Raw genomic sequence first — 26,669 nt, 5'->3', positions numbered from 1 at the left:
ACACGTCACAGAACAGTGGCACACCACACAGATAGAATAGCACAGCTGCTGAGTGTTCAATGTAGAACCACAGGCTCAGTTCCTGTTTAGGTTCCTGCGTAACCATCACCCGTAACAAATGGACATTATTGGTATCTGAACTGAGGTTCTTAATAAGTACTGTGGTGTTTATCATCATTACATTTATAAAGCTAAGCTGTAGGCTTTGTGCCATGCAGGATCCAGAGAATGAACCTATTATTACATGGCAGTAGGGAGTATTGAACTTTCTGTAGTTTCAGACTGGGAAATGTACTTTTATTGATTCCATGTTTTGACTTCAAGATCCTGTAGTACTGTAATTAAGAGTCTCCATTCCTTGGCTTAATTGTAGTATTAAGTCATTAAAGTGTGTAAGATGTCAGAAGAAAGATCTTTGGAAAGTTCAACTGGTTCTTTGTGCATGATAGTTTTTGCTGGTTTGTTGAACCCTCGTTGCTTCTTACAATCTTGGAATTCTGATCTTAAAGTCCTATCCCACCTTTCTCTCCTCACCTATGAACTTCTGTTCACAATTCTAGGGATAAATTAGTGTTAAGTAGAAATGAAAAAGGGGAATTGCATTATAGAATATTATTCCAAATCACCAGGAAAAGCTCTGCATTCCAGGTCAAGGTCAGCATCCTCAATGAACCATAAGACAATGAGCATTGAACAATTCTGTTGGGCTTGGGGTAGCTTCATCTGTTGCAGTTTTGCTGATGGCTAAAGAGGCTAATAAATGCAAGGCAGGTTCTGCTTCAAGTGTTGCAGATGAAGTGATTATCAGGAGTCGTTATGAGCTCTTACTTTCAATGCTGGCGCCCATCGCCATACAGCTGTAGCCACTGGTCATAGCGGTTCATACCAACCCAGAGGTAATATCACCATTTCCCTCTGTTGCCAGAGCTGGTTCTCTTAAATGGAAGGATCAATGCTTAGGGCCATCATGTCAAGCTTCCACAAGTCCTTGATGTGGAGCTTTGGATGGCCCACTGCTGCTGTGGTTGCACCTTTTTCACCATCATGAACATTGTTGTGTTTGCAAACCTCTTCCATCCTTCCAATCAGCCTGAGCCAGTGAATTTTCCTTTGCCTGACAAATAGAAGTGTACTTGGGAGATTTGCTTTTAAGAGAATGGCCACATGCAGGGTTTTGTCATTTTGTGAGATGCACAGAGTACACTGCAAAGAACACAGTTGGAAGTTGCAGAGCTGCTTTTCTTGATCACAGTAAATCATTCATATTTCACAGCCACACTAGGTGCTGTGAACACAGGCTTCAGAAACTCACATCTTGGTTCGAAGACTCAGCAATCGGCAGCAATAGCAGGCGCAATAACAAGGACAGTAGTAACAATAATTTAGTCACTTTTGCGCAGCAGCCTGGGTCACGGTCTATTATTGGGGGCAGTTTCCGAGTTGTATGTTTTTTGTTTTTGGGGCTTGTCAGCTTTTTGAAGCTCTGTTTGTTAGGGTTTCTAGGTTGTGGATAAAACTGTCCACTACTAAGCTGGATTTCACCATGTAGATTGTATGTCTGTACTCACTCAGTGATTCTCTCTTTTTCCTCCCCACAGCTTCCACTCACTGTGTTTAACAACTACTTCAGCCTGGGTTTTGATGCCCATGTGACACTGGAATTCCATGAATCTCGGGGTACGTGCAATCTCTTCATGAATACACACTCGTACTCACAGACTCGTTCACCTACGCACTCGTACTCACATATGCAAACATTCGTCCACACGTGCATTCACTCAACACACGTACACATACACTCTCACACGCAAAAACACATAGACACAAACTATAACATACATACACACTTACTCTCACAGAATTGCAGCGCTACAGAATTGTTACAATACAGAAGCAAACTATTCAGCTCTTTGAATTTACCCTGACTCTCTGAACATTTTAACTTGGTGTCAATCTCCTGTCTTTTCCATGTAAGAGTGCGCTTTATTTCTGTTCAACTAGTTGTCCAATGTTCTCTTAAGTACTTCAATTTAACCTGCCTCCACCACATTTCCTCTCAGTGCATTTCCAACCTTAATGACTTGCTAAGTGAAAAAAGTTTTTTTCACATTGCCTTTGCTTCTTTTACAAATAATTTTAAAACATTGCCCTGATTCTCAGTCTGTTTAAGAGAAGTAGCACTATGATGCTGCGCTAGAGGAGCTGAGTTTCTCAGCTCACTGGGACCTCTGTGTTTTGTGGGTGGCGCTCAGGCCATATTGAATAATTAGTTGATTTGTGGTTTTTCCTTCCTGGCCCAGCGAGTGAAAAATCCATTGTGTATATATGTTTCAGCTGTTGTCAGAGATGGAATAGAAATATTAAATACTGATTTCAGAAGGCAATATAATCATTATCATCTGAAGTCCACAAGAACACAAGAAATGGGAGATTATATAGGGGAAACATAGACCATTTGGCCCATCGAGCCTGCTTCCTCATTCAGCGTGACCATGGCTGCAATCAGGGCTTCAATTCCACTTTCCTGCCTGCTCCCCATATCTTTCAGTTCCCCGAGAGACCAAAACTCTGTCTATCCTAAACTTAAATATACTCAATAATAGAGTATTTGCAACCTTTTGGATAAGCAATTCCATCGAACCCATTCCAATCTTCTCTGCAGTCATTTATCTTTTCATCAGTGCCTCATTGAGAATATTTGTTTAGATGGCCTGTTAATGGCCTTGAATACTAATTGTATTTTTCCCAATTTTTCTAGAAGCAAATCCAGAACGATTTAACAGTCGATTTAGGAATAAGATGTTTTATGCAGGGGTAAGCGATTTTTTTTCTATTCATTTGTGAGATGTGGGCATTGCTGTCTGGCTAGCATTTCTTGCCCGTCCCCAGTTGCCCCTGAGAAGGTGGTGGCAAGCTACCTTCTTGAACTGCTGCAGTCCACCTGCTGTAGGTTGACCCACATTGCCATTAGGGAGGGCAGGATTTTGACCCAGCAACAGTGAAGGAACGGCTATATATTTCCAAGTCAGGAGGGAACTTGGAGGTGGTGGTGTTCCCATATGTTTGCTGCCCTTGTCCTTTCAGATGGAAGTGGTCATGGGTTTGGAATGTGCTGTCTGAGGATCTTTAGTGAATTTCAGAAGTGCACCTTGTAGATAATACACACTGCTGCGACTGAGTGTTGGTGGTGGAGGGAGTGGATGCTTATGGATGTAGTGCCAATCAAGCGGGCTCCTTTGTCCTCGATGGTGCAAGCTGCGGCTGCACTCATCCAGGCAAGTGGGGACTATTCCATCACACTCCTGACTTGTCTCTTGTAGATAGTGGACAGGCTTTGAGGAGTCAGGAGGTGAGTTACTCTCCACAGTATTCCTAGCTTCTGGCCTGCTCTTGTAGACACTGTGTTTATGTGGTGAGTCCAGTTGAGTTTCTGGTCAATGATAACCCCCAGGATGTTGACAGTGGGGTATTCAGTACCATTCGTGACTCGTGAATCCTCAATCCAGTGACCCAATTGGTCAAGAACCCCTTGTGTTTTTGGATAACCTTCTTCACTGTCCACTACACCACCAATTTTGGTGTCATCTGCAAACTTAGTAACCATGCCTTCTAAATTGTCATCCAAATCATTTATATAAATGACAAACAAAAGTAGACCCAGCACCGATCCCTGCAGAACACTACTGGCCTCCAGTCTGAAAAACAGCCCTCCACCACCAACCTCTGTCTCCTAATATCAAGCTAATTTTATATCCAATTGGCAAGGTCTTCCTGATCCCATATGATTTAACTTTACTACCTTGCAGAACCTCATCAGAGGCTTTGCTAAAGTCCATGTAGATAGTGTCTATTGCTCTGCCCTCATCAGTCTTTTTGGTTACATCCTCAAACAATTCAATCAAGTCTGTGAGACATGATTTCCCATACACAAAGCCATACTGACTATCCCTAATCAGTCCTTGCCTCTCCAAATGCATGTAAATCCTATCTTTCAAAATCCTCTTCTACTACTTACCCACGACTGATGTCAGATTCACAGGTCTCTAGTTCCCTGGCTTCTCCTTACAGTCTTCCTTAAATAAAGGCACAACATTAGCATCTCTCCAGTCCTCTGGCACCTCACCCGTGGCTGTTGATGGTACAAATATCTCTGTTAGGGCCTCTGTGACCCATGTGGTATTCTACTATTTATGTCTCTCCATCCTGAAAAGGGACTCATTAGTCTTGGCTCCCTGTCTTCTGTGTCAACCAGTCATCAATCCATGTTGATTCATTATCCCCAATACTGTGAGCTGTGTTCTCGTGCAATAACGTTTTACGTGGCACCGTATTGACTGCCTTCTGGAAATCCAAATACACCACATCTAATGGTTTCTATTTGTGACCTCTGTGTGTTATATCCTCAAAGAACTTGAGCAAATTGTCAAGCATGATTTCCCTTTCACAAAGTTATGTTGACTCTGTTTGATTATGTTAAGCTTTTCTGATTGTCCAGCTATTTTTCCCTTACTAATGGACTCTAGCATTTTTCCAATGACAGATGTTAGGCTAACAAGCCTACAATTTCCTGCTTTCTGTTTCCCTCTCTTCTTGAACATAGGTGTAAGTTACCGGTTTTCCAATCTGCTGGAATCCGGTGAGTTTTTGGAATGTTTTGACCAATGCCTCTACTATTTTTGTAGCCACTTCCTTTAAAATCCTTGGATCTAGGATATCATGTCCTCTGTAATTGCCCTGTAATTAAGTTGAGGACACTGGACTGAGACCCAAGTTACTCTGCCTCAAACTGAATTTGAAATTCTATCATGCTGTGATCGCTATCCCCTAGAGGATCCTTCATTACGAGATCTCTTATTAATCCTAACTACACTGGATCTAAAATAACCTGTTTCTGTATAGGTTCTGCAATGTACTACTTTTAAGAAACAATTCCTGATGCACTTTAGAAATTCATCTTCCATGTTTCCCTTGTCCATCTGAATTTTCCAGTCAATATGCATATTGAAATTATCTATGATCCTTACAGTGCCTTTCTTACATGCCCTCATTATTCATGATTTATAATTTATCCTACAGAGAAGCAAATCTTCAGGGGCCTGTAGACAACTCACTCCTATGAGGTTTTTCCCTTGCTGTTCCACCCAACTGATCCCCTACTATCATCTATTACACCTATATCACTGCTCACAACTGTACTGATATCTTCCTTTACACTAATGCTATTCTGCCTCCCTTCCTTTATACGTATTCTTCCAGAAAGTTGAATATCCTTGAATGTTGTGTTCACACTTATGGTCACCCTGAAACCATATCTTTGTAATAGCTATCAAACCATATTCATTAATTTCTATTTGTGCCGTCAGCTCATCTATATTGTTACAAATATTGATGCATTCAGATAAAGAAACTTAAGCTTTGACTTTTCACCATTGCTACTTATTAAGTTTCTAATTATTACTGCTTATATTTTTTACCCCTTCCTATCAAACTTTGATCACCAACACCCTGACCTCTCATCTCTTGTTTCTTTCTGATTTTTAAAATTTCCCTTCATTGACCCTGCACTAATTAGTTTAAAGCCCTATCTACAATCCTAATTACACAATTCATGAGGACAGTAGTCCCAGCATGGTTTAAATGAAGCCTGTCCCAGTGGAACAGTTCTGTCTTTTCCCAGTACTGTTGCCATTGCCCCATTAATGGGAACCCATTTCTCTCACACCAATCTTTGAGCCATGCGTTTACCTTGCTAATTTTGTTTACCCTAGGTCAATTTGTAATTGTTTCAGTAATCTGAGATTAATATCTTTGTAGTTCTGCTTTCTAATTTAGCTCCAAGCTGCTCGTAATCCCTCAACAGACCTCTCTCCTAGTCCTACCTACATTGTTGGCACCTACATGGACAATGACAAATGGATCTTTTCCTTCCCACTCCAAGTTCCTCTCCAACCTAGAAGAGACTTCCCGAACCTTGGCAGTAGTTAGGCAACACAACCCTCAGGACTCTCTGTCTTTTGCTACGGAGACCAGAATCTATTCCCCTTAATATACTATCTCATATTCCTACTACGTTTCACTTTTCTGCCCCCACTTGAAAGTGCTTTGGACCATGGTCTTGTGCTCAATTTGTACATCCTCCCTGCAGATTGTGCTCTCACCTTATACCTATTGGACAAGGGCAATGGCTGAAGTTCCTCCAAAGTTAAATTTTGGATCCCTATTACCTGCCTCACTCACAGTCACATCCTCCTGTTCCTCACTGCAACTAAATTTTATGTAAGTAATCTAAGAGTGTGACTATCTTTTGAAGCACAGTATACAGGCACCTCTCTTTCTCCCTGATGTGTCACAGTGACTGCAGCTCGGACTCCAGTTCATCAATCGACTTGAAGTTCCTCAAACAGCCAACACTTGGTGCAGCTCAGGTCACTGTGGATCACACCGGCATCCACCAGCTCCCACTTACTACAGTAGCAACATGTAAGCCCAGCCATCTCTATTCTATTCACTTCATTAATTTGGATGTTTAATTATTTTAAAAATGAATTTCTTACCTGCACCTTTCAGCTGTAATGGCATCTCCTGATTTAAACCACTTGGTCAATCAAAAGTGACATGGATTAAGTACCCACCAACCAGCTACTTGTTTTCCTGTGACATCACACTGCAGTTCTGACCACCAGAAGTAGGTTGAAGGGACTCGATGCAGCTGCTTTTATCTCCTGACACTACCCTTCTGCAGGTCTGCTATCCCAGTCTGCTTCTCAGTGATGCTGATTTGCTACACCATTGACTATAGTACATTCTCTTTCCTTATTCAAGTCAATAAAATATGTTGTAAATAATGCGGCTGAAGCACTTATTCCTATTACATACCACTACTGACAGGTTGTAATCCCGAAAATGCCCTTTTATCTCTCTGTCTTCTATTCGTTAGTCAATCCTCTACCTGTGTTAATGTACTGCCTCCACTACCATGGTCTCTTATTTTTTTAAGTAGCGTAATGTTTAGTAGCTTATCATACATCTGAAAATCTAATTATATTGCATCCACTGCTTCCCCTTTACTTATCTGCTTTTATCACCTCAAAGAATTCTAGTGAACTTGTTAGGAATAATTCCCCGTTTGTGAAGCCATAACTCTTCTTGATCATATTATGTACTTATAAATGCTCTGCTATTACATCTTTTGGAATAGGCTCTAACATTTTCCCAATAACAGACATTAAGCTAACTGGCCTATGGTACCTGTTTTTTATGTCTCCTTTGTAAGATTTCTAAGTCTTTGGGACTTTTCCAAGGATTTTTGGAAGACCACTGCTATTGTATCCAGTATTTCTGTAGTTTCTTGCTTTAATATCCTAGGATGCATCTCATCATGTCCAGAGGACCTAACAGTCTTTAGCCCAGTGAGCTTCCCTAACACTTTTTCTCCAGTGATACTTATTGTATTTATTGCCTTTCCTGTTTTATTCCTGTTGAATATTTAGTAGTTTTGGAATACCATTAGTGCCTTCTACTGTGAAGACTGATGTAAAGTATATATTCAGCTTTTGTGCCAGTTCCCGGTTCCCCATTATTATTTCTCCACCTCATTCTCTAATGGCTGTGTATTAACTTTGTCCTGTCTCTTCCTCATATATTTAAAGAAGCCCTTGCCATCCATCTTGATATTATTTGCAAGTGTAGCTTCAAAACTTATCTTCTCCCTCTTTATTAATTTGTTAGTGGTCTTTTGTTGGTTTTTAAAATTTTCCCAATCCTCTGGCTTACCACAGGTATTTTCCACATTGTATATTTTCTTTTCTCTCAATTTGATGCTATCCTGGTTAACCATGATTGGTTTATCCCCTTCCTATAATCCTTCTTCCTCACTAGGATACATCTTTGTTGTGAGCCATGACCTTTTTTCTTAAATATCTGCCAATTTTCCATAATTGTCTTTGCTGCTAAACCCCTTTCCCAGCACACTCCAGCCAGCTCTGCCCTCATTCCTTTTTAATACCCTTATTTAAGCTTAGCACAGTTGTTTCCGAAGCACATTTCTAACCCACAAACTGAATACTAAATTTTGTCATGCTATGGTCACAATTCCTGAGGGGATCTGTTACTCTGACATTTGTATACATCACCAAATCCAAAATAACCTGATCCCTGGTTGGATCCACCACATGTTGTTCTAGGAAACTGTTCCAAATGCGGTCTATGAATTCTTCTTCAGGGCTACTTCTGCCAATCTGATTGGTCCAATCGACATGAGGATTAAAGTCACCAGTGAGTGATGTACTGCCTTTGCTCCATTCCCTAATTATCCCCTGATTTATTCTGTATCCCATCATATAGTTACTGTTAGTTACTACTATGGACCATCACAACCAGTGACTTCTTTCTCTTTTTCATTTCTCACCTCCAGTCATATTTTCTGATCCAAGATCATTTCTTGCTATTGTACTTATTCCATCCCATATTAACAATGCTATTCCACTACCCTTTCCTTCCTCCCTGTCCTTTTGAAAAGTGACATATCCCTGAATATTTAGTTCCCAGCTTTGATCTTCTTGTAACCTCCCAGTCTGCTTCACAGTGCTTCTGACCTACTGCACACTCCTCCCAGTCTGCTTCACATTGTTGGTTGTTACTTTCATCTCCAGTTTCCTCTTTAAATTTCCTGAAGGTGCTAACTGTTGTCGTGGCTTCTATAGATGCTGAAAATCCCCAAGACCCTTGTATGATCAACTGCAGGTCTTGACAATGATGGTCAAGAGGGTGTTAATCAAGAAGAACATTCTGTACACTTTGCAACACGGGCCATTTGGAATATCTCGCTGGTCCATTTGACTCAGTGTTGCACCAGGTCCATTGGGTCCAGGTCTCAGTGCAATTAATTCTCAGACTCACTCACAGGTTGTGAACATCCCTCACAAGGCCTGTATTTGTTTCCATTCCTTAGTTCCTGAGAAGATGGTTAGACAATGATCTTACAGGGTGGTTAAGTATCAAACACATTGGTGCAGAGATGGAGTCAGATTTGTTTAAAAACACCAGATTAGATGAAAAGAAATTCTCAAATCCTCTCTATGACCCTCATTCTTTACCTTAAATTGATGCCCTTCGGATACTGAGTCTTTCACTAATGCCCCTCACAATTGTTTACAACTCAATCAGCTCCTTCTTTGGCCATCTCTGCTCTAAGGAAACCAGCCCCTCTCTACTTAGTCTTCCTTCATAGCTCAATTGCTTCAACTCCAGACACAGACACAATACCCTAACCCTAATTCCGGTTAATCTCCTCTGCACCCTCTCTAGCGCAGACACATCCTTTCTTTAGTGTGGCAACCACAACTGCACAGTCACTTCTGAACTATCATGTTATCTCTAGTTCTTTTGTTGCCTTAAATCTGTGTCCTTGAATTATTGGTCTTCCAGCCATTGGAAGCAGTTTTTCTTCCCTTTATTTACTGTGTTTTTTTTTAAGGAAGATAACCACTCAAATTCTCCAACATGCATGATGGAATTTGAACGCAGATACTCTAGAACTGTGGAAAATCAAGCCTTCAGTTCAGAGGGTGGGGATTAACTGTCACTTCAAAATAATGAAGTCATTTTTGCCTAAACATTGTGCGAGAGCTTTGGTATATGAAGTGAGGAGACTTCCAAACAGAAGACTCTAGACATTTAGGGTCTATCTCACTGCTCCAGAATCGATCACTGCAGTAATGCACACGTTTTCCCTGTTTTGAGGAAAAAGAGAAGGGACATTGTATACTTTCATGGGATATACCAAACTTACTAACATTTGTGATTTTTTTTTCAGGCAGCTTTTTCTGACTTTCTGCAGAGAAGCTCTCGTGATTTATCCAAACATGTCAGAGTGGTGGTAAGTTTTATTTCATAAAGTTATTGAGTATAAGGATGGACAAGTTATGCTGCAGCTTTATAGAACTTTTGTTAGGCCACACTTGAAATATTGTGTACAGTTCTGGTCACCACACCATCAGAAGGATGTGGATGCTTTGGAGAGGGTACAGAAAAGGTTTACCAGGATGTTGTCTGGTATGGGGGATTTTAGCTATGAAGAAAGGTTGAATAGACTGGGTTTGTTTTCACTGGAACACAGGAGGTTGAGGGGCGACCTGATAGAAGTTTATAAGATTGTGAATGGCATGGATAGAGTGGAAAGTATGAGACTTTTTCCCAGGGTGGAGGGGGTCAATTACTATGGGACACAGGTTCAAGGTGTACAGGGGAAGTTTAAAAGAGATGTGCGAGGCAAGTTTTTCACACAAAGGGTGGTGAGTACCTGGAGCACGCTGCCAGCGGAAGTGGTGGAAGCAGACACAATAGCAGCATTCAAAAAACACCTAGACGAGTACATGAATGGGAAGTGAATAGAAGGATACAGATCCTGTAAGTGAAGACAGTTGTAGCGTGAAAGGGTAAAATGCAGGTTTGGAGGGCCTTCTTTGTCCTTCTTTGTTCAGCTGTAAACTGACTTGATGCAGTGTAGAAATTGCTAATTGTGAAAACTGTCACCAATTATTTTAAGGTGATATCTCTGCTTTTCAATTCTATCCCTTGAGAAGTGGACTCCATGAGATTGGTTTGCTTTTGTTTTTATGGTCTCATTTATCTGAATCGGAACTTTGAGTCATCTCTGTATCCAAATATCCTACACATCAGCGGTTAGCACTGCTGCCTCACAGTGCTAGAGATCCGCGTGTGATTCCAGCCCTGGGTGACTGTATTTGTGGAGTTTACACGTTCTCCCCATATCTGCATGGGTTTCTGCTGGGTGCTCCGATTTCTTCCCATAGTCCAAAGATGTGCAGGTTAGGTTGTTTGGCCATTCTAATAAAAAAATGCCCTGTAGTGTCCAAGAATGTGCAGGTTACGTGGGTTAGCCATGGTCAAAAACCCCATGTGGGGTTACACAGGGATTGGGAGGGGTGGTAATGGTAGGTCTGGGCGGGATGCTGTTCAGAGGGTGGTGCAGAGTCTTTCTGCACTGTAGGGATTTTATGATTCTACTCACATCCTGACCATCAGACTTAAATTTCTGTGATACACTTAGAAAACTGTACCACCAGAGACAGTCTACACTTGAACCAAGCTGAGACTGGTGTTGTATTGAGCTGCATAGATAGGGATGTGAAGAGAGCTTTCAACTATGTGGTGAGGTAAGGAAACAAATTTGGGAAGACATAGTAAATCAAAGAGCAGAGAGAAGGCAAAAGATAAAGCTATTAGTATGTAAAATGATAAATGAAGGTGACAGGAAAGATAGACAAAACAAGCTAAAAGTAAATGAACGGATAAGAGTCCAGGTTATTAAAATACTGAAAAAGGACACTTTTATAGGCTCTGAATCTAAATGCACTTAGTATTTAAAATAAATCGGATGAACTGCTAACACAAGTAGAAATAAATAAATACAATCTGATACAAAAACAGAAATTGCTGGAAAAGCCCAGCAGTCTGGCAGCATCTATGGAGAGAAATCATAGTTAACATTTTGGGTTGAGTGACCCTTCCTCAGAACTGATGGTAGCCAAGAAAATTGTTTATATGCAGACGATAGGGTGGGGGAGGGCGTAAGGAGTAGATGATAGGTGAGGATAGAGCCCAAGAGAGACAAGAGCAGTTAGACAGGCAAATGAGTGGATAACGATCTGGCAAGGAGAGTGAATAGCTGTTAATGGGGACTGTCAGTGGCTAACAGTGGGTGGTGTTTAATGGCAGACTATATGATAACAGATAGTGTGGGGTTGGAGTAAGGACATGGGACAGCTCAAGCCCTAAAGTTATTGAACTCGATATTGAGTCAGGAAGGCTACAGGGTCCCCAGGCGGAAAATGAGGTGCTGTTCTTCCAGCTTAAGCTGAGTTTTGCTGGAGCACTGCGGCAAGCCTGAGGCAGAGACATTAGCCAGGGAACAGGATGGTGTGTTGACGTGGCAGGCAACTGAAAGTTCAGGGTCTTTTTTGCGAACAGAATATAAATGTTGTCTGAAGTGATCACCCAGTCAACACTTTGTTTCCCTAATGTAGAGGAGACCACATTGTAAACAGCGAATGCAGTAGACTAGATTGCATGAAGTGCAGGTAAAGCGCTGCTTCGCCTGGAAGGTGTACTTGGGCCCTTGGATGCTGAGGAGGGAGCGAGTAAACAGACAAGTTATACACCTTCTGCAGTTGTAGCGGAAGGTGCCGTAAGGCTGTGGGGGATGTTGGGAGTGAAAGAAGAGTGGACCAGGGTGTCCTGTAGGGAACAGTTTCTGTGGAAGACTAACAAGGGAGGGGAGGAGAATATATGCATGGTGGGGACATCTCGCTGGAGGTGGCTGAAATGGCAGCTAATGATCCTCTGGATGTGGATGCTGGTGATGTCAAGGGGGACCCTATCACTGTTACGAGAAGGAAGAGAGGGGATGAGGGCTGAAATGCGGGATATGGGCAGATCCAGCTGAGGGCCCTCTCAACAACAGTGCAGGGGAATCCTTGGGTTGAGGAGGAGGGTGTATATTTTGGAGGCTCCCTTGTTGAAAGTGGTATCATAGGAACAAATGAAATGAACACAGAGGAACTGAGAGAATGGAATAGTCTTTGCAGAAAGCAAGGTGTGAGCATGTATATCCCAGGTAATTGTGGGAGCTGGTCGGTTAATAGTGGATATTGGTAGCCAGTCTATCCCTCAAAATAGAAACAGAGATGTTAAGGAAGGAGTCAGAGATGGACCAGGTGAAGGTGAGAGAGGGGTAGAAATTGGAAGCAAAACTTCTTTTCCTTTCAGGCATCAAGGAACACAAGAGGCAGGAACCTAGAGATTCCCACAGCCCTCCAGAACCTTTCTCCCCTCCCCTTCCCTGCGACTCCAACCCCTCCCGCAACCCCACTTCCTGTTGTGTATTCACTATTCCTCCTGACCTTCTGCTCTCTTTCTGAACGTTCTTTACTCAGCAAAGGTCTCAGTTTTATTTCTCTGCGTCCCCACCTTAATACACCCGCCTAGCTAGATTGTTATCCACTCCTTTGTCTGTCTAACTTCTCTCTCTTTGGGCTCTGTCCCCACCTGTTGTTTACTCCTTATCACCTCCCCAGCCCTATCTTCTGCATATATACTGATATTTTCCTGGTTACCATCAGTTCTGAGCAAGGGTCACTCGGCCTAAAATGTTAATGCTGATTTCTCTCCACAGATGCTGCCAGACCTGCTGAGAGCTCCAGGAATTTCTGTTTTTGTTTCTGATTTACAGCATCTGCAGTTCTTTCGGAATTGATTAATCTGATAGTCATTATAGAGATGTAGTTGCAGGGTGATGCAGATCAGAAACTGAATATTGAAGGAAATAGGACATTTAGGAAGGATAGAAAGTTAGGAAAAGATGGAGGGTCAGCTCTTTTAATTTTGATGGTATTAGCATAATACAGAGGGATGACCTAAATTCAGGAAACAAGGATGTAGAACCAGTTTAGGTAGAGATGAAAAATTTTAAAGGCAGAAGTGAGAGTGATGTACGCTCTGCTAAAAGTAAACAGTTGATAGTGTGGGGTGTAATGGACAAAATAATGGGAGCTTGTCAGAAAGATACAACAACAATGATAATGAATTGGATTTTTAAAAATTTTTTTGGTATTTTATAAAGTTACTGTTTAAAATCAGGAGCTACAACCTAAGCAGTGGTATATAAATTATCCACTGTAGAACGGTTGCAGTTAATTAATTAAGGGACTTAGTTTGACCTATAATTGCTGCTGAGCTAACACTTTAGTTTCAAAATATATAAATATAGCATCCCATTCTGACCTAACATCAAGTGTCACTTAAACACAGTGTATGGAGTTTGGTGAGTTCTGGAATTAGGTGAGGAAGAGTAAGTAGGTACTGCTTTGCCTTTTCCTTGAAACATTTTCATCCTGTGTAGAATTTGGTGTTTACTCTTCTTATTCACCCATAACTATCCAATTTATAGACACAGGAGAAGGAGCTGATGGGTGAGTAATTCTACTTTCTACTCTCCATTCTCTAGTTTATAGTACATAGTTCAAAAGTAAACTTAAGGTATAGCATGGCAGCTTCGTGATGGGGAATGCCCATCCTGTGGCATGTATAGATTCATGCATATTTCACACGACTTAGTAAAGCACCTATACACGAATTGGCACAAGTTTCAGAAACTCAAGCTTCAGCCTTCAGAGCTCGAGTGACAACTGGAATTATGGTTAGGAATCACCAGGCAGAGGACAACCTGATTAACCCATTTAGAATGGTGAACACATTGTAGGATGGGGTAAGAGGCAGATAGAAAATAGGTGATCACAGGGCAGTCAGACAGGTAGTGCTGGGTTCTGCACTACCTGCCTGAAATGATTTTGCTTGCTAATCAGATTTCCATTCTAGTGTGGTCTGCAGGAGTGTGGGAACCAGGAGAGAATATTAGAGAGTAGTACCAGGGTGCAGAGAATACTGGGAGAGACATATAACTCTAGAATCGATAATAACAGGTTAATAGGTGGCATTGGAGTAAGGGAGAAATGAAAACATTCAGAACCATGGTAATTGTGCATGTATTTGAATGAATGTAGTATAGTAAATGAGATTGGGAGTTACAGCAAAGCTGCATGTGTTCAGTCCAACATGAAAAGAGCTATGCTAGGGGAATGAGGTGGGCCAAGTACATCAAGTCTCAGTGGGGGAGTATACAGGGCATAGTGATCATAGAATCATTAGCTATAGGATGACAGTGGATAAATAACAATGGACAATTCAGAGTAAGAATAATTAACTGGTGGACTGCTAACTGCAATTTGGCAAGAACAGAGGTGGGTTGGGCAGACTGAAGTCAAAGATTGATGGGGAAAAACTGTAGCTGAATAATAGGCTACCTTCAAAGAAGAGATGGTTTCTAGAAACACTAATTCAGGATAGAATTGATGGTCAGATGGAAATGTGAGTTAATTAGGGAGATACAACATGGATTTCTTAAGGGAAGATTATATTTAACCAACTCCCTGGAGTAATTCGAAGAGGTAACAGAGAAGGTCAACGAGGATAATGCTGTTGATGTGGTGTATATGGACATGCAAAAGTAGTTTGATACAGTATCACACAACAGATTTCTGTTTGAGATCATCAAATAAAAAGATAGAGTGAGGACCTGTCTCCTCACCCTGCCAATGTGAGTAAAAGGCAATAGCAAACAATACTGACATAAAACTGCCATGAAGAAAAGCTTAAGATGCTGTATCAGCAGACTGAGTTAAGGACTTACCTTAATGGAATAAAGGTAAAGATAAAGGACCATATGGCTGCTCTCTCATTAGAGGGAGAGATGACTGGTGGTGAGTTTAACCTGAAGGTCACCAGGCTGCAGGAAAGGGGTTGAGAGGGCAGGATCTTCAACTCAGCCGGTACATGAATTGAATGGGCGTACACTCAAATTCAGTGTTTTAGCTTAAAGGACAAGGATGTGCCCTACAGGTTGATCTTAATCTGCAAATATCACCAACTGTCATTTATATGTTTGCATTAACCTGCACAATTAGCAATCTACATGGTTATTGTGCAGACTTACATTGCCTTGCATTTGATAAAATTAGGCTATTTACAAGTCTACACTTGCTGTAAATCAACTTCCTGTATAGAATGTGCAATCAATGCATAAAACAATAGGCTCAGTATCTACACAGTAACGTTCCTCCTATACATGTGTCGACTGCCTGTGTAATGTTGGATCCCTTGGCCATTAAATCAAATACCTTGTGATGCAATAAATGCACAGTCTCCAGGAATAATCTTTTCTCTTTAATCCCAGTGTGACGGCACTGATTTGACACCCAGAATCCAGGATCTGAAATTCCAGTGTATCGTCTTCCTCAACATCCCCAGGTGAGCAAGGGAAATAAATTCCCAAATGCAGGATTAATTAAGGAGCCCCTTGGAGGCTTAGACCTAAGGAACGAACAGCTTCAGCCGGAAAAATGAAATCCTCAGTGAGTTGGCTGATTTTAGCCAGGGTTGCCCATTATCTAACAATGCACTTTCTGGAAATCTGTTGGGCTATGAAGGATTGAGATTGACCATGGTATCTCTGCCTGCCAGTGCACGCAGTAAAATCCTACACCTACAGGGTGGGTGGCAGGAGCAATTAAAGACGGGATGGTAATGGAACATGTCAAAACAAAACTAGTCTGTCCCCTATTACCTTGTGTGGTGCCCCTTTCATTATTCCTTTAGGCCTAACAAGGGAAGCATTTCCTAAATTCGTGCCATAACCCCAAAAACTCTAAATACTTCCCTTTAATGATTCATTGAAGAGATTTTTTTCTGTGCTGTATTCTTCTATGAGAAGATGACTGACAGGCGATCAACCTTTGACCATAATTTCCAGTTCTTTTTAATGATAGATTGAAACTGGTGCTCCGTACAAAATTCTGCTCCCTTCCCCTGTAGGACAACAGTGCCGTTCCAATCTACAGGAATTTTTGGCTCTATGTTCTCTGTGTAAAATATCTAAAAGGGAGCAATGTATTGACATGCTTGTAAACAACAACAACTTTTTTAAAAGCACCATTTAAAAGGCATCTGGATGGATACATGAATAGGAAGGGTTTAGAGAGATATGGGCCAATTTATGGGAAATGGGATTTGATTAATTTAGGATATCTGGTCGGCATGGACGAGTTGGACCGAGAGGTCTGTTTCCGTGCTGTACAACTCTATGACTCTATAAAAATAACTTCAAGTGCCTTCAACACAGTGAAATGGTATGAATTGAATACTGGAGTAAGGCTTATCTATTGCAGGTATTGTGCAGGCACAATGCCTTGGGGTAACCCTGGAGACCATCGAGACTTTGAACCACAGCGTCATGATGATGGATGCATTGAGGTCATTGGCTTTACGATGGCATCTCTGGTGAGTTTTAATTTTTGGATTGCTGAAGTGAGTTTCCCAAAGCCCTGTTTTGTAAGAGGTCAATTTAAAATTAAATGCCATAGACTCTGCTAGATTTAAACCAACAACATTATTCATGTGTTCACTCCCAGAAAAATCGTAAACAACTACACACTATCATGGACATAGACACACAGACCAGACACACGCACACATATTCAAACACACACACTCAGACACACACAGACACTGACAGATAAAGGCACGTACATATATACACACACACACACGCACATATATAACAAGCACATACACAAACACACCGATACATGGGCATCATTGTTCTCTTATCACTTCGAAGCCTGTTTCTGATTTGATTTTGAGGCCTCTACAGTCTGCAGAACATTCATCCCAACTTGGGGACTATGATAATACTTGTCTTGTTTACTTCAGGCTGCACTGCAAGTCGGGGGTCATGGTGAGCGGCTCCATCAGTGTCGAGAGGTGATTCTTACCACTTACAAGACAATCCCCATCCAGGTGGATGGGGAGCCGTGCCGGCTGAGCCCATCCGTCATCCGGATCTCACTAAGGAACCAGGCCAATATGGTGCAGAAATGCAAGCGGAGAACCTCCATGCCACTATTGAATGAGTGAGTGCTTTCTACTTCAATTCGTGGGATAAATTATTTCTATCATTGGGGGTCAGTTAGCTCGGTTGGCTGAGCGGCTGGTTTGTAATGCAGAGTAATGTCAATGATGTGGGTTCAATTCCCACACTGGCTGATGTTATTGTGAAGGACTTCCGTCTCACCCTCTGTCGTTGCCTGAGCTGTAGTGGTCCTCAGGTTAAACCACTCCAGTGGTTTCTCTAATATGAGGTCAGCCTTATGGTTCCTTTACCTTACTTCTGTCATAACTTTTAATTTTTGTTGTTCATTCCTTGGAAAATGTTGTGAAGTTTCAGTTGGCTAAGGGCATGTGGTATTGGCATAGTAGTAATGTCACTAGGCCCATGTCTGGGGACTTGGGTTCAAAATCCAGCACCTGAACTATTGGAATTTAAATTCAACAAACACATTTGCAAATGAAAGCTGGTCTTAGTAATGGTGACCAAGACAATTATCATCAATTGTCATAAAAACCCATCTGATTCATTAATATCCTTGAGGGAAGAAAATCTGCTGTCCTTTCCTAGTCTCGTCTACAGGTGACTCCAGACCCACAACAGTGTGGTTGACTCCTAACTGCTCTCTGAAATGACCTAGCAAATCATTGAGTTCAGAGGCCTTTGGGGTGATTTTGATTTGATTTAATTTAATTTATTATGTCACATGTACTGAGATACAGTGAAATCTATTGTTTTTCATGCTATATAGGCAAATCATACCTTACATAAATATATCAGGGTAATAGAACAGAATGCAGAAAATAATGTTGACTTTGCCAGCAACAGCTACATCACATGAAACTTTTTTTTTCAAAAACAAATTAATGCCTTGGAATTTCACAACTTACGCCCAATTTCAGAAGAACCAAATCACTAAATTGGCATGAAATACATAAACTGGCTAACATTATTGGCTGTTGATGAGATGATGAGGAAAGCAGTTGGAAAGCGTTTAAAAATCAAGCTAAGAAAATGGGAGACAAATTTGTACTCATGGTCAACAGAACAGAGTATTATCACAAAGACAAGGAGGTTATAAACAAAAATATCTCTATTGATTAATAGCATCTAATGCTCACCAAAACTGAGCACAAGGAACAGCTGAAGAAAATGGGTAAAAAGCTAGAATAAAAAGACATTACTGGCATTTGTGGGAGGAAGCGAACAAGCCTTTTTCAGATATGTCAAGAGCATCGAGTTGCCAATGCTTATTGAGCCATTAATGAATGTTCAAGGACATGTAACAAAGGACACATTGGATATGGAAGAATTAATACTTCGCTGTCTGTCTTCGCTTTCAAAGATAATAGACTCTGTTAGATTAGATTTTAATATGAACTTCTCTTAAATTAGAAGATCAAATAGATTTGGAAAGAATTAAAAATTTGAGAAGAGAACGAACAGAAGGCCTGAATGATGCCCACTGACAGTCTCGAAGATGGGACACATACTGTGCAAGCACCTCATCCATGTTTGTCATGTTTCAACACATGCTGGGGTGGTTTCTATAAATGGAATGGAACCTAATGGAGTGGCAAGGCAGACAAGTCTTCTCTGCTATTCATTACAATAGTTGCTCATCATTCAACTTAGTATTTCCACTTTCTCCCTATACTCTTTGATCCTTTTAGCTCTGAGAACTGTATCTAACTCCTCTTTCTCAGTTTGACATCAGAAATGGTGCTCGAGGGAATTATTTGAGTTTGATTTATTATTGTCACATGTACTTAGATACAGTGAAAAGTGTTGTTTTGCGTGATCCATAGGCAGTTTGTACCATACAAAGTGCATCAGGGTCATAGAACAGAGTGCAGAATACAGTGTTACAGCCGCATAGAAGGTTCAGAGAGATCAGAATTAACATTTGAGAGGTTTGTTCAAAAGGTGGGAAAGAAGCTTTCCTTGAATCTGTTCGTATGTGTATTCAAACTTTTATATCTTCTACCGATTGAAGAGGATGAAAGAGAGTATAACCAGGGTGGGAGGGGTCTTTGATTATGTTGGTTGCTTTCCTGAAGCAGTGGGAAGTATAGATGGAGCCTGTGGATGGAAGGCTGGTTTGTGTGGCGGACTGGGCTATGGGCGCAACTCTTGTGTAGTTTCTTGTAGTCTTGGTAAGAGCATTTGCCATACCATGCTTTGATCCATCCACATAAGATACTTCCTATTGTGCATCTAGAAAATTTGTTAGGAGTCTTTGTGGATATGCTGAATTTCCTTAGCTTCCCGAAAAAGTAGAGAAGTTATTGTGCTTTCTCGATCGTTGTGACGACATGGGTGGACCAGGACAGATTGTTGGTGATCATCACTCCCAGGAACTTGACAATCTTGACCATCTCCACCTCAGCACCATTGATGCAGACAGGACGTGTCCTCCATTCTGCTTCCTGAAGTCAATGACTAGCTCCTTCATTTTGTCGACATTGTTGGAGAGATTGTTGTCTTTACACCATGCCGCTAAACACTCAATCTTTTTCCTGTATTCCACTTCGTTGTTGTTTGAAATCGAACCTACAACAGTGGTGTTGTCGGCAATATGATAAATGGAGTTGGGTGGAATTTGGCCACACAATCGTGAATGTATAAGGAGTATAGCAGGGGGCTGAATACACAGCCTTATGCGGCACTGCTGTTGAAGAAGTTTTGGAGATAGATGTATGGTTACATAGATGGAGAAGGCATATTGGGCAACTGAACATGGGATTTCATTTATTGAGTGCAGGAGGGGGCTGGCTAGTTGGCTGGATGGCCAGTGTAGATCAGATTAGAGCGGTTCGATCTTGGTTCTGACCGGGGTGAATTTGGACCTTTCCTCTTTGCCATACCAGTGATTTCGGTTATGGTACTGTGCGTTGGACCAGGCTTCTGGCAGAGAACTGAAGAAGAAGCAATGGGTACAAAGGATTGAAAGTATTTAATTCAAGAACAGGAGGGCAGATATCTAAAAGAATCAGCAAGAGAAGTGAAAGCGATACAGGAGAGAAGTTCTTGAGTCAGCAAATGTTAAGTCAGCTGTTTCGATCTGGAATACGCTGCCTGACAGTGCTGTGGAGACAGGTTCAATTAATGCATTCAAATGAAATTAGAATGTTATCTGAAAAAGAAGAATGTGCAGGTTTATGGGGAGAAAGCGTGAGAATGACATTAAGTGCATTGCTCATTCCAAGAGCCAGTATAGACATGATGGGCCAAATGATTTCATTCTGCACTCTGACAATTGTGTAACTTTATGATAAAATAGCAATGCCTTACAAATCCAATTGTATTTTTGAAGAAGTTGCAAAGATGATGGATGAGGGAAGCCAATAGGTAGTGTCTGCTTAGATCTCCAAAGTCTTTTAATATGGACCTCTCAGGAGCTTTCTGTATAAAATTAAATCCCCTGGTATCATAGTAATGGCCCATATCAGTGCCAACAACGTAGGTCGAAGGAGGGATGAGGTCCTGCAGGGAGACTTTGAAGATCTGAGTGCAAACAGGATCTCAATTGTAAAACTATCCACATTAGCCCAAATGCCGAACATGATGAGTATTGGAATGGGAAGGCAGAGAAAATGACTCATGAAATGGTTCAGAAGAGAAGGCTTTGGACATTGGGATAGGATCTGAGGGAGCCAGAACCTGTACAAGTTGGACCGGATACACTGGGACAAATGTCTTTGCAATATGGTTTGCAAGTTTTACGAGGACATTTTGACCAAATCCACCTGGTGAGTAATTAATATGCTTGAGTACAACACTGGTTTCCATCCTGTCTGGCTTTACTCAGTTGAAGAAGTAGAAAGTGATATTGTGCAATCCCATGGAATTTTTCTGATGAGATGGTCAAAATTTTAAATATCTCCTCCTCAGTCTGACACAGGGAGTCACCGATTTACAAACTTCTGTACTTACAAATGCGATCTCAGGGGTGTAATTTTAAATATCTGACATTTGCACATTTCCGGTACTTATGAACAGCTGCTTTGTATTGCCCTGCATTGTGATCTGACTTGTGTACAAACTACCTTGCGGACAGACACAGGAACCTGGGAACTGCCTGCACCTCATCTTTCTTAATTTATTTGTGGGATGTGGGAACCATTGTTTTAGACCATCCCTGATTGTCCTGGAGAAGATGGCAGTGAGCTGCCTTCCAGAACCACAACATTTCTTTAGGGGAGGAAGGATGACAGCAGGGAGGGATGGTAGGGTCATTGCCAATGCTGCTGGGAAGGATGTTGCAAGATTTTTACACAACATCAGTGAAGGAATAATGATACTGTTCCAATTCAGGACAGTGAAAGGCCTTGGAGGTGATCTTGCTGGTATTTGTCACCTTATTTATACTCCACAAATGCCACCTCTGATGGGTCTGTCCTTTCGATGAGATTTAGGAATAGTGATGGCATTGTGTTGGACATTATTTATAAGATATGATTCTGAGAATATGACTGTGTCATACCCATTTTTGGTAGTTGATCCTTAGTGTTCATAAAAGGGACTTTGCAGGATTGACTATGTTGTTATCATTTCCATTGCCTGGGTCCAAGTGGATGATTTTTGTTGTATTTCTTCTGAACTTTCCTGTGGTCTTTAGGTAGAACTGAGTGGTTTGCTAGGCCATTGTTTTGGGAGTCACAATGTAGGCCAGACCAGCAAACCCCTTTCCCAAAGGGCATCAGTGAATCTGATGAGATTTTATGATAACTTATCACAGTCATTATTACTAAAAGTATCCTTCAATTGTAAATTTATCAATTAATTGAAGTTGAATACCACAAGTCTCTTGGCGGGACTTGAACCTGTGCCTCCAGAATACTATTGACATTGCCACCACACCCATGCTCCCTCCATGTGCTACACTGAGTACTGATGCATGCAGATGATTGACCTTGCTCTGCTTTCTTCACTGTCTAAAAGTAGTATGTTCCTCTCCCTCGGTCCTCCTTGGTCCATGGCTGATGTGGTGTGCTGTTCCCTACAGTATCCACAAGGTGCAGCATGCTGATCACAGACGGGTCTCTGCTCCTCCTGATAGCTTCACTCTGTGAGTAACAATCCTCTCTGTGCACTCGCGCCTTGCATTCTTGGCCCTGCTCCTTCCTGTCTTTTTTTCCGTCAATGCATTGCAAAGTAAACCCACCAAAGCCACAATATATCAAAGACCACAACGAGTGAGGGACTGAGGAAAACAAAGAGCTGTATCCCTGATGTCTTATATAATATAGTTTGGTCTGTTTTGTTATTGTGTGTGTTTTGTGTATAAAACCCATGATTATGTCAGTAATATCAATTTCCAAGTAAGACAGAATTTAATACACTATTTTATGCCCAGTATCATGGCTTACCTCCTATTCTATTTTATTTTACTTCACCCATGACTGGTATGAATCCTGTTTAATAAATGTTCAAAACCTAGTTGCCTAGAGTCATAGAATCATACAGCACGAAAATAGACCCTTCGGTTTAACCAGTCCATGTGACCATAATCCCAAACTAAACTAGTCCCACCTACCTGAGCTTGGTCTGTATCCTTCCAAACATTTCTTATTCATGTAATTATCTAAATGTCTTTTAAATGTTGTAACTGTACCTGCATTCACCACTCCTCTGGAAGTTCATTCCACACATGAATTGCTCTCTGTTTAAAAAAATTGCCCCTCATATCTTTTTTAAATCTTTCTCCTCTCACCGTAAAAATATGCCCCCTAGTCTTGAAATCCCCCACCCTAGGGAAAGGACACCTGCCATTCACCTTATCTACAAACCTCATGATTTTATAGACCTCTACATGGTCACCCCTGAACCTCCTACGGTCCAGTGAAAAAAGTCCTAGCCTATCCAGTCTCTCCCAATAACTCAAACCCTCCATTCCCAGCAACATCCTGGTAAATCTCTTCTGAACTCTCTCCATGATGTGGAACTGCTCGTGTTGGACTGGGGTGTACAAGGTCAGAAGTCAGACGACACCAGGTTATAGTCCAACAGGTATATTTGAAATCACAAGGTTTTGGAGTACTGCTCCTTCGTCAGGTGACTTAGGTCACTCGACCTGATGAAGGAGCAGCGCTATGAAAGCTTGTGATTTCAAATAAACCTGTTGGACTATAACCTGGTGTCGTCTGACTTCTGAACTCTCTCCAACTTAATAATATCCTTCCTATAACAGGATGAACAGAAATAGATATTAAACATAATATCAAATATAAAACAAAAAATGGGATGCTGGAGATCTGAAACAAACAAAAACAGAAAATGCTGGAGAAACTCAGCAGGTCTGATAGGATCTGTGGAGAGAGAAACAGTAAATGTTTCAAGTCCAGTGACCCTTCTTCAGACCATATAAGACAATATTGGATTCCTTTCTCCTATTCCACTCTCCATTGCAGCCATTATATTTGTTTTGGGGATTTGAGAAGTGGTTTTACAGCTGAATGCGTGCCCTGCTACTATCCCTCCCATTTATCTGGGCTGGGACTGAGCACTGACCCATGTTCCCAAGTCATCCCAGGAAAACAGATTCCAAAGTGGGAGTTGGAAACCCCTGGTTCTTTTGCCAGTTTGCTTAAATATGTGTTCCCTGGTAGCGACCTTTCTGTTATGTCATTAGCATTCATGATTTTGCGCACCTCTTTCAAATTTTCTCCCTCTCTTCTCTGTCCAGAGGAGAATGGTCCCAGCTTCTCTAGTCTCTCCACATTAGTGAAGATTCCTGCAACCAGTCTGATAACTCTGCTGTATTTCCAGCCCAAACCTTTGGCATCTTTCTTAAAATATAGTGCCCCCAAACCTAATATTCTTTCACAAGATGTGAGTGTCACTGACAAGATCTGCATTTGTTGCCCATCTCTAGTTGCCCCTGAATTCTGTGGCTTGTTTGGCCATTTTAAAGGGTAGTTAAGAGTCAACTACATTGCAGTAGGTCTGGAGTGACATGGAGACCAGACCGGCTAAAAATGGTAGATCTCCTTCCTTCAAGGATGTTAGTGAAGCAACCAGACTGTTTTTTTACAACAATTGTTTCATGACCACCATTACTGAAACCAGCCTTGTAATTCCAAATATATTTATTGAATTTAAACACCAACTGTTCATTTTGTGGAATTTAAACTCATGACCCCAGAACATTAACCTGGACCTGTAGGTTACGTAGCCCAGTGGCATTACTGCTGTGCTTCCTCCTGTCCCCATACTGAACAAAATATTCTAGCTAAGACTTGACAAGTGCGCTACACGATTTAACATAACTTCCCTTTGTATGCCTTTGTCTATAAAACCATTTGCTTTCTAGCAATCTTCTCAACATGTCCTGCAACCTTCAGACATGTGTGCTGAGGTCTGGTGTACATAAGTCCCTCTGTCTGTTACACCCTTTAAATCTGCATCAACTTTTTTTTCTTTATCTCATCAATGTGTATCACTTCACACTGCTCCAGTTAAATTACGTCTTCAACGTCCATTAGCCTTTCATCATTTTGTGCATATCCTTATAAAGTTCATTGCTGCCAATCGTACTGTTAATTTAGTACATTTCAGGCAGAGTTGGTAGGGGTGGGTGGAATGTGGAGGTGAGGGAGTAGGTGGAGAATGTAGGTGGGTGAAGAGTGATGTTGGCAATGGGAAACTGGATTAGAAAGTTGGGGAAGGAAATGGTTTACGTTTGAAACATGTGAGTGTGGAGTGGGGCAGGGGCTAGTTGGAGTGTGGCTGGGTATAGTAAATGCATGTTAAATTGATATACATGTGAGGTACATTTAACTAGGTCATGGTAGACATTTCCTAGAAAAGGTATTGTGTGTGACTGAAGTTAATGCATCTGTCTAAAACAGTGTGACTACAGCAGCAGTTATGCCTAGTCAGCAATATTGAGTGAAAAATTCCAATCAAGAATCCTGTGGATCCATGACACTGAGATGGTCCACTCAGATCTCCACTCCCTCCTGTTCCTGATCACAGGCTCTGGTACCAGCTTTCATTTTTACTGGTGTCTTATCGACTGTGTTTTCCAGCCCTCACACTGTCCCTGGTCGGCTGAGGATCCGGGTGAACAGGATCAGCCTCCAAGACTATGAAAGCCCACAATACAACAAGGAACGGCTACAAGAGACCTGTGAGTAAAGATGAACTTACTGATGGTAATGTTCACTCACCATGTGGGCACTTGCAGGATTAGATGAATACCACCTTTCCGTCTGTTTTTATCATTCAGGAGAGGGTAAAAACCTGACAAGACATTAAAGCAACCTCGTACCTGATGGATAAAACTCAGTCTGGTTATCCATTACATAGGGTGAGAATGACAGACTTTGGGAAATCTCTGCAAAAGAGGAAGCTCAGACACTGAACATGTTCAAGTCAGAGATAGATTTCTAGATATCAGTGACATCTAGGGACAGCTACAGAATGCTGGGGAAAATCAGCAGGTCTGGCAGCATCTGTGGAGAGAGAAACAGAGTTAACGTTTCAAGTCTGGTATAAATCTTCTTCAGAACTGAAGGGTGTTGGAAAATGTCATTTTTATATACCTTGACAGGTGGAGGAGGAGCAAGAGGGCAGATGATAGAGAAGCCCCATGCAAAAGGCAAAGAGGTTGTTAATGATGGTGAAAAGGAAAAAGAGATGTAAAATGGGTGAGAAAGGGTGAGAATTGCTCCTCTCCAAAGTTTCAAGACACAAACAAGTCAAGGCTGGACGGTGGGAGAGGGCAGGATGGAAACAAAGTAAGATGGAGAACAGACATGTGGCCAGGCTCTGAAGTTGTGGAATTCAACATTGAGATGGAGAGCCTGTAAAGTGTTTACATGGAAAATGAGGTGTTGTCCTTCAAGCTTGTGTTCTGCTTCATTGGAACATTGTAGCAGCCCAGGATAGAAATTTAACTTGAGAGCAAGATGGCTTATTGAAATGGCAAGTAACTGGGTGGGGTGGGGGTGTGGTCAGATCATTCCTGTAGATGGATTGGAGTGTTCCGCAAAGCGGTTATCCAATCTACATTTGGTCTCGTCAGTGTAATGGAGACATTATTTTAAGCAGTGAACTCAGCAGAGTTGATTGAAAGAAGCGCAAGTATAATACTGCTTCTCTTGGAAACTGTCTCTGGGGACTTTGATTGTGATGAGAGAGG

General features: G+C 41.5%; 1 protein-coding gene across 1 annotated transcript in view; it reads left to right on the top strand.

The window, feature by feature from the left end:
• dgki (diacylglycerol kinase, iota) overlaps positions 1-26,669 on the top strand; it is a 176,640-nt gene that overhangs the window by 101,897 nt on the left and 48,074 nt on the right. Inside the window, exons 15-22 of the mRNA XM_048608001.1 lie at positions 1,599-1,677; positions 2,759-2,814; positions 9,815-9,877; positions 15,812-15,885; positions 16,803-16,914; positions 17,347-17,546; positions 22,530-22,592; positions 25,555-25,655. Coding sequence (XP_048463958.1) covers positions 1,599-1,677; positions 2,759-2,814; positions 9,815-9,877; positions 15,812-15,885; positions 16,803-16,914; positions 17,347-17,546; positions 22,530-22,592; positions 25,555-25,655 — 748 coding nt within the window. The remainder of the gene's footprint in view (positions 1-1,598; positions 1,678-2,758; positions 2,815-9,814; positions 9,878-15,811; positions 15,886-16,802; positions 16,915-17,346; positions 17,547-22,529; positions 22,593-25,554; positions 25,656-26,669) is intronic.

Source organism: Rhincodon typus, chromosome 18 (assembly GCF_021869965.1).
Source record: "Rhincodon typus isolate 14 chromosome 18, sRhiTyp1.1, whole genome shotgun sequence".
Lineage (NCBI taxonomy): Eukaryota > Metazoa > Chordata > Chondrichthyes > Orectolobiformes > Rhincodontidae > Rhincodon > Rhincodon typus.
The sequence above is the reverse complement of the archived record's forward strand: the minus strand, read 5'-3'. Positions and strand labels throughout refer to the sequence as shown.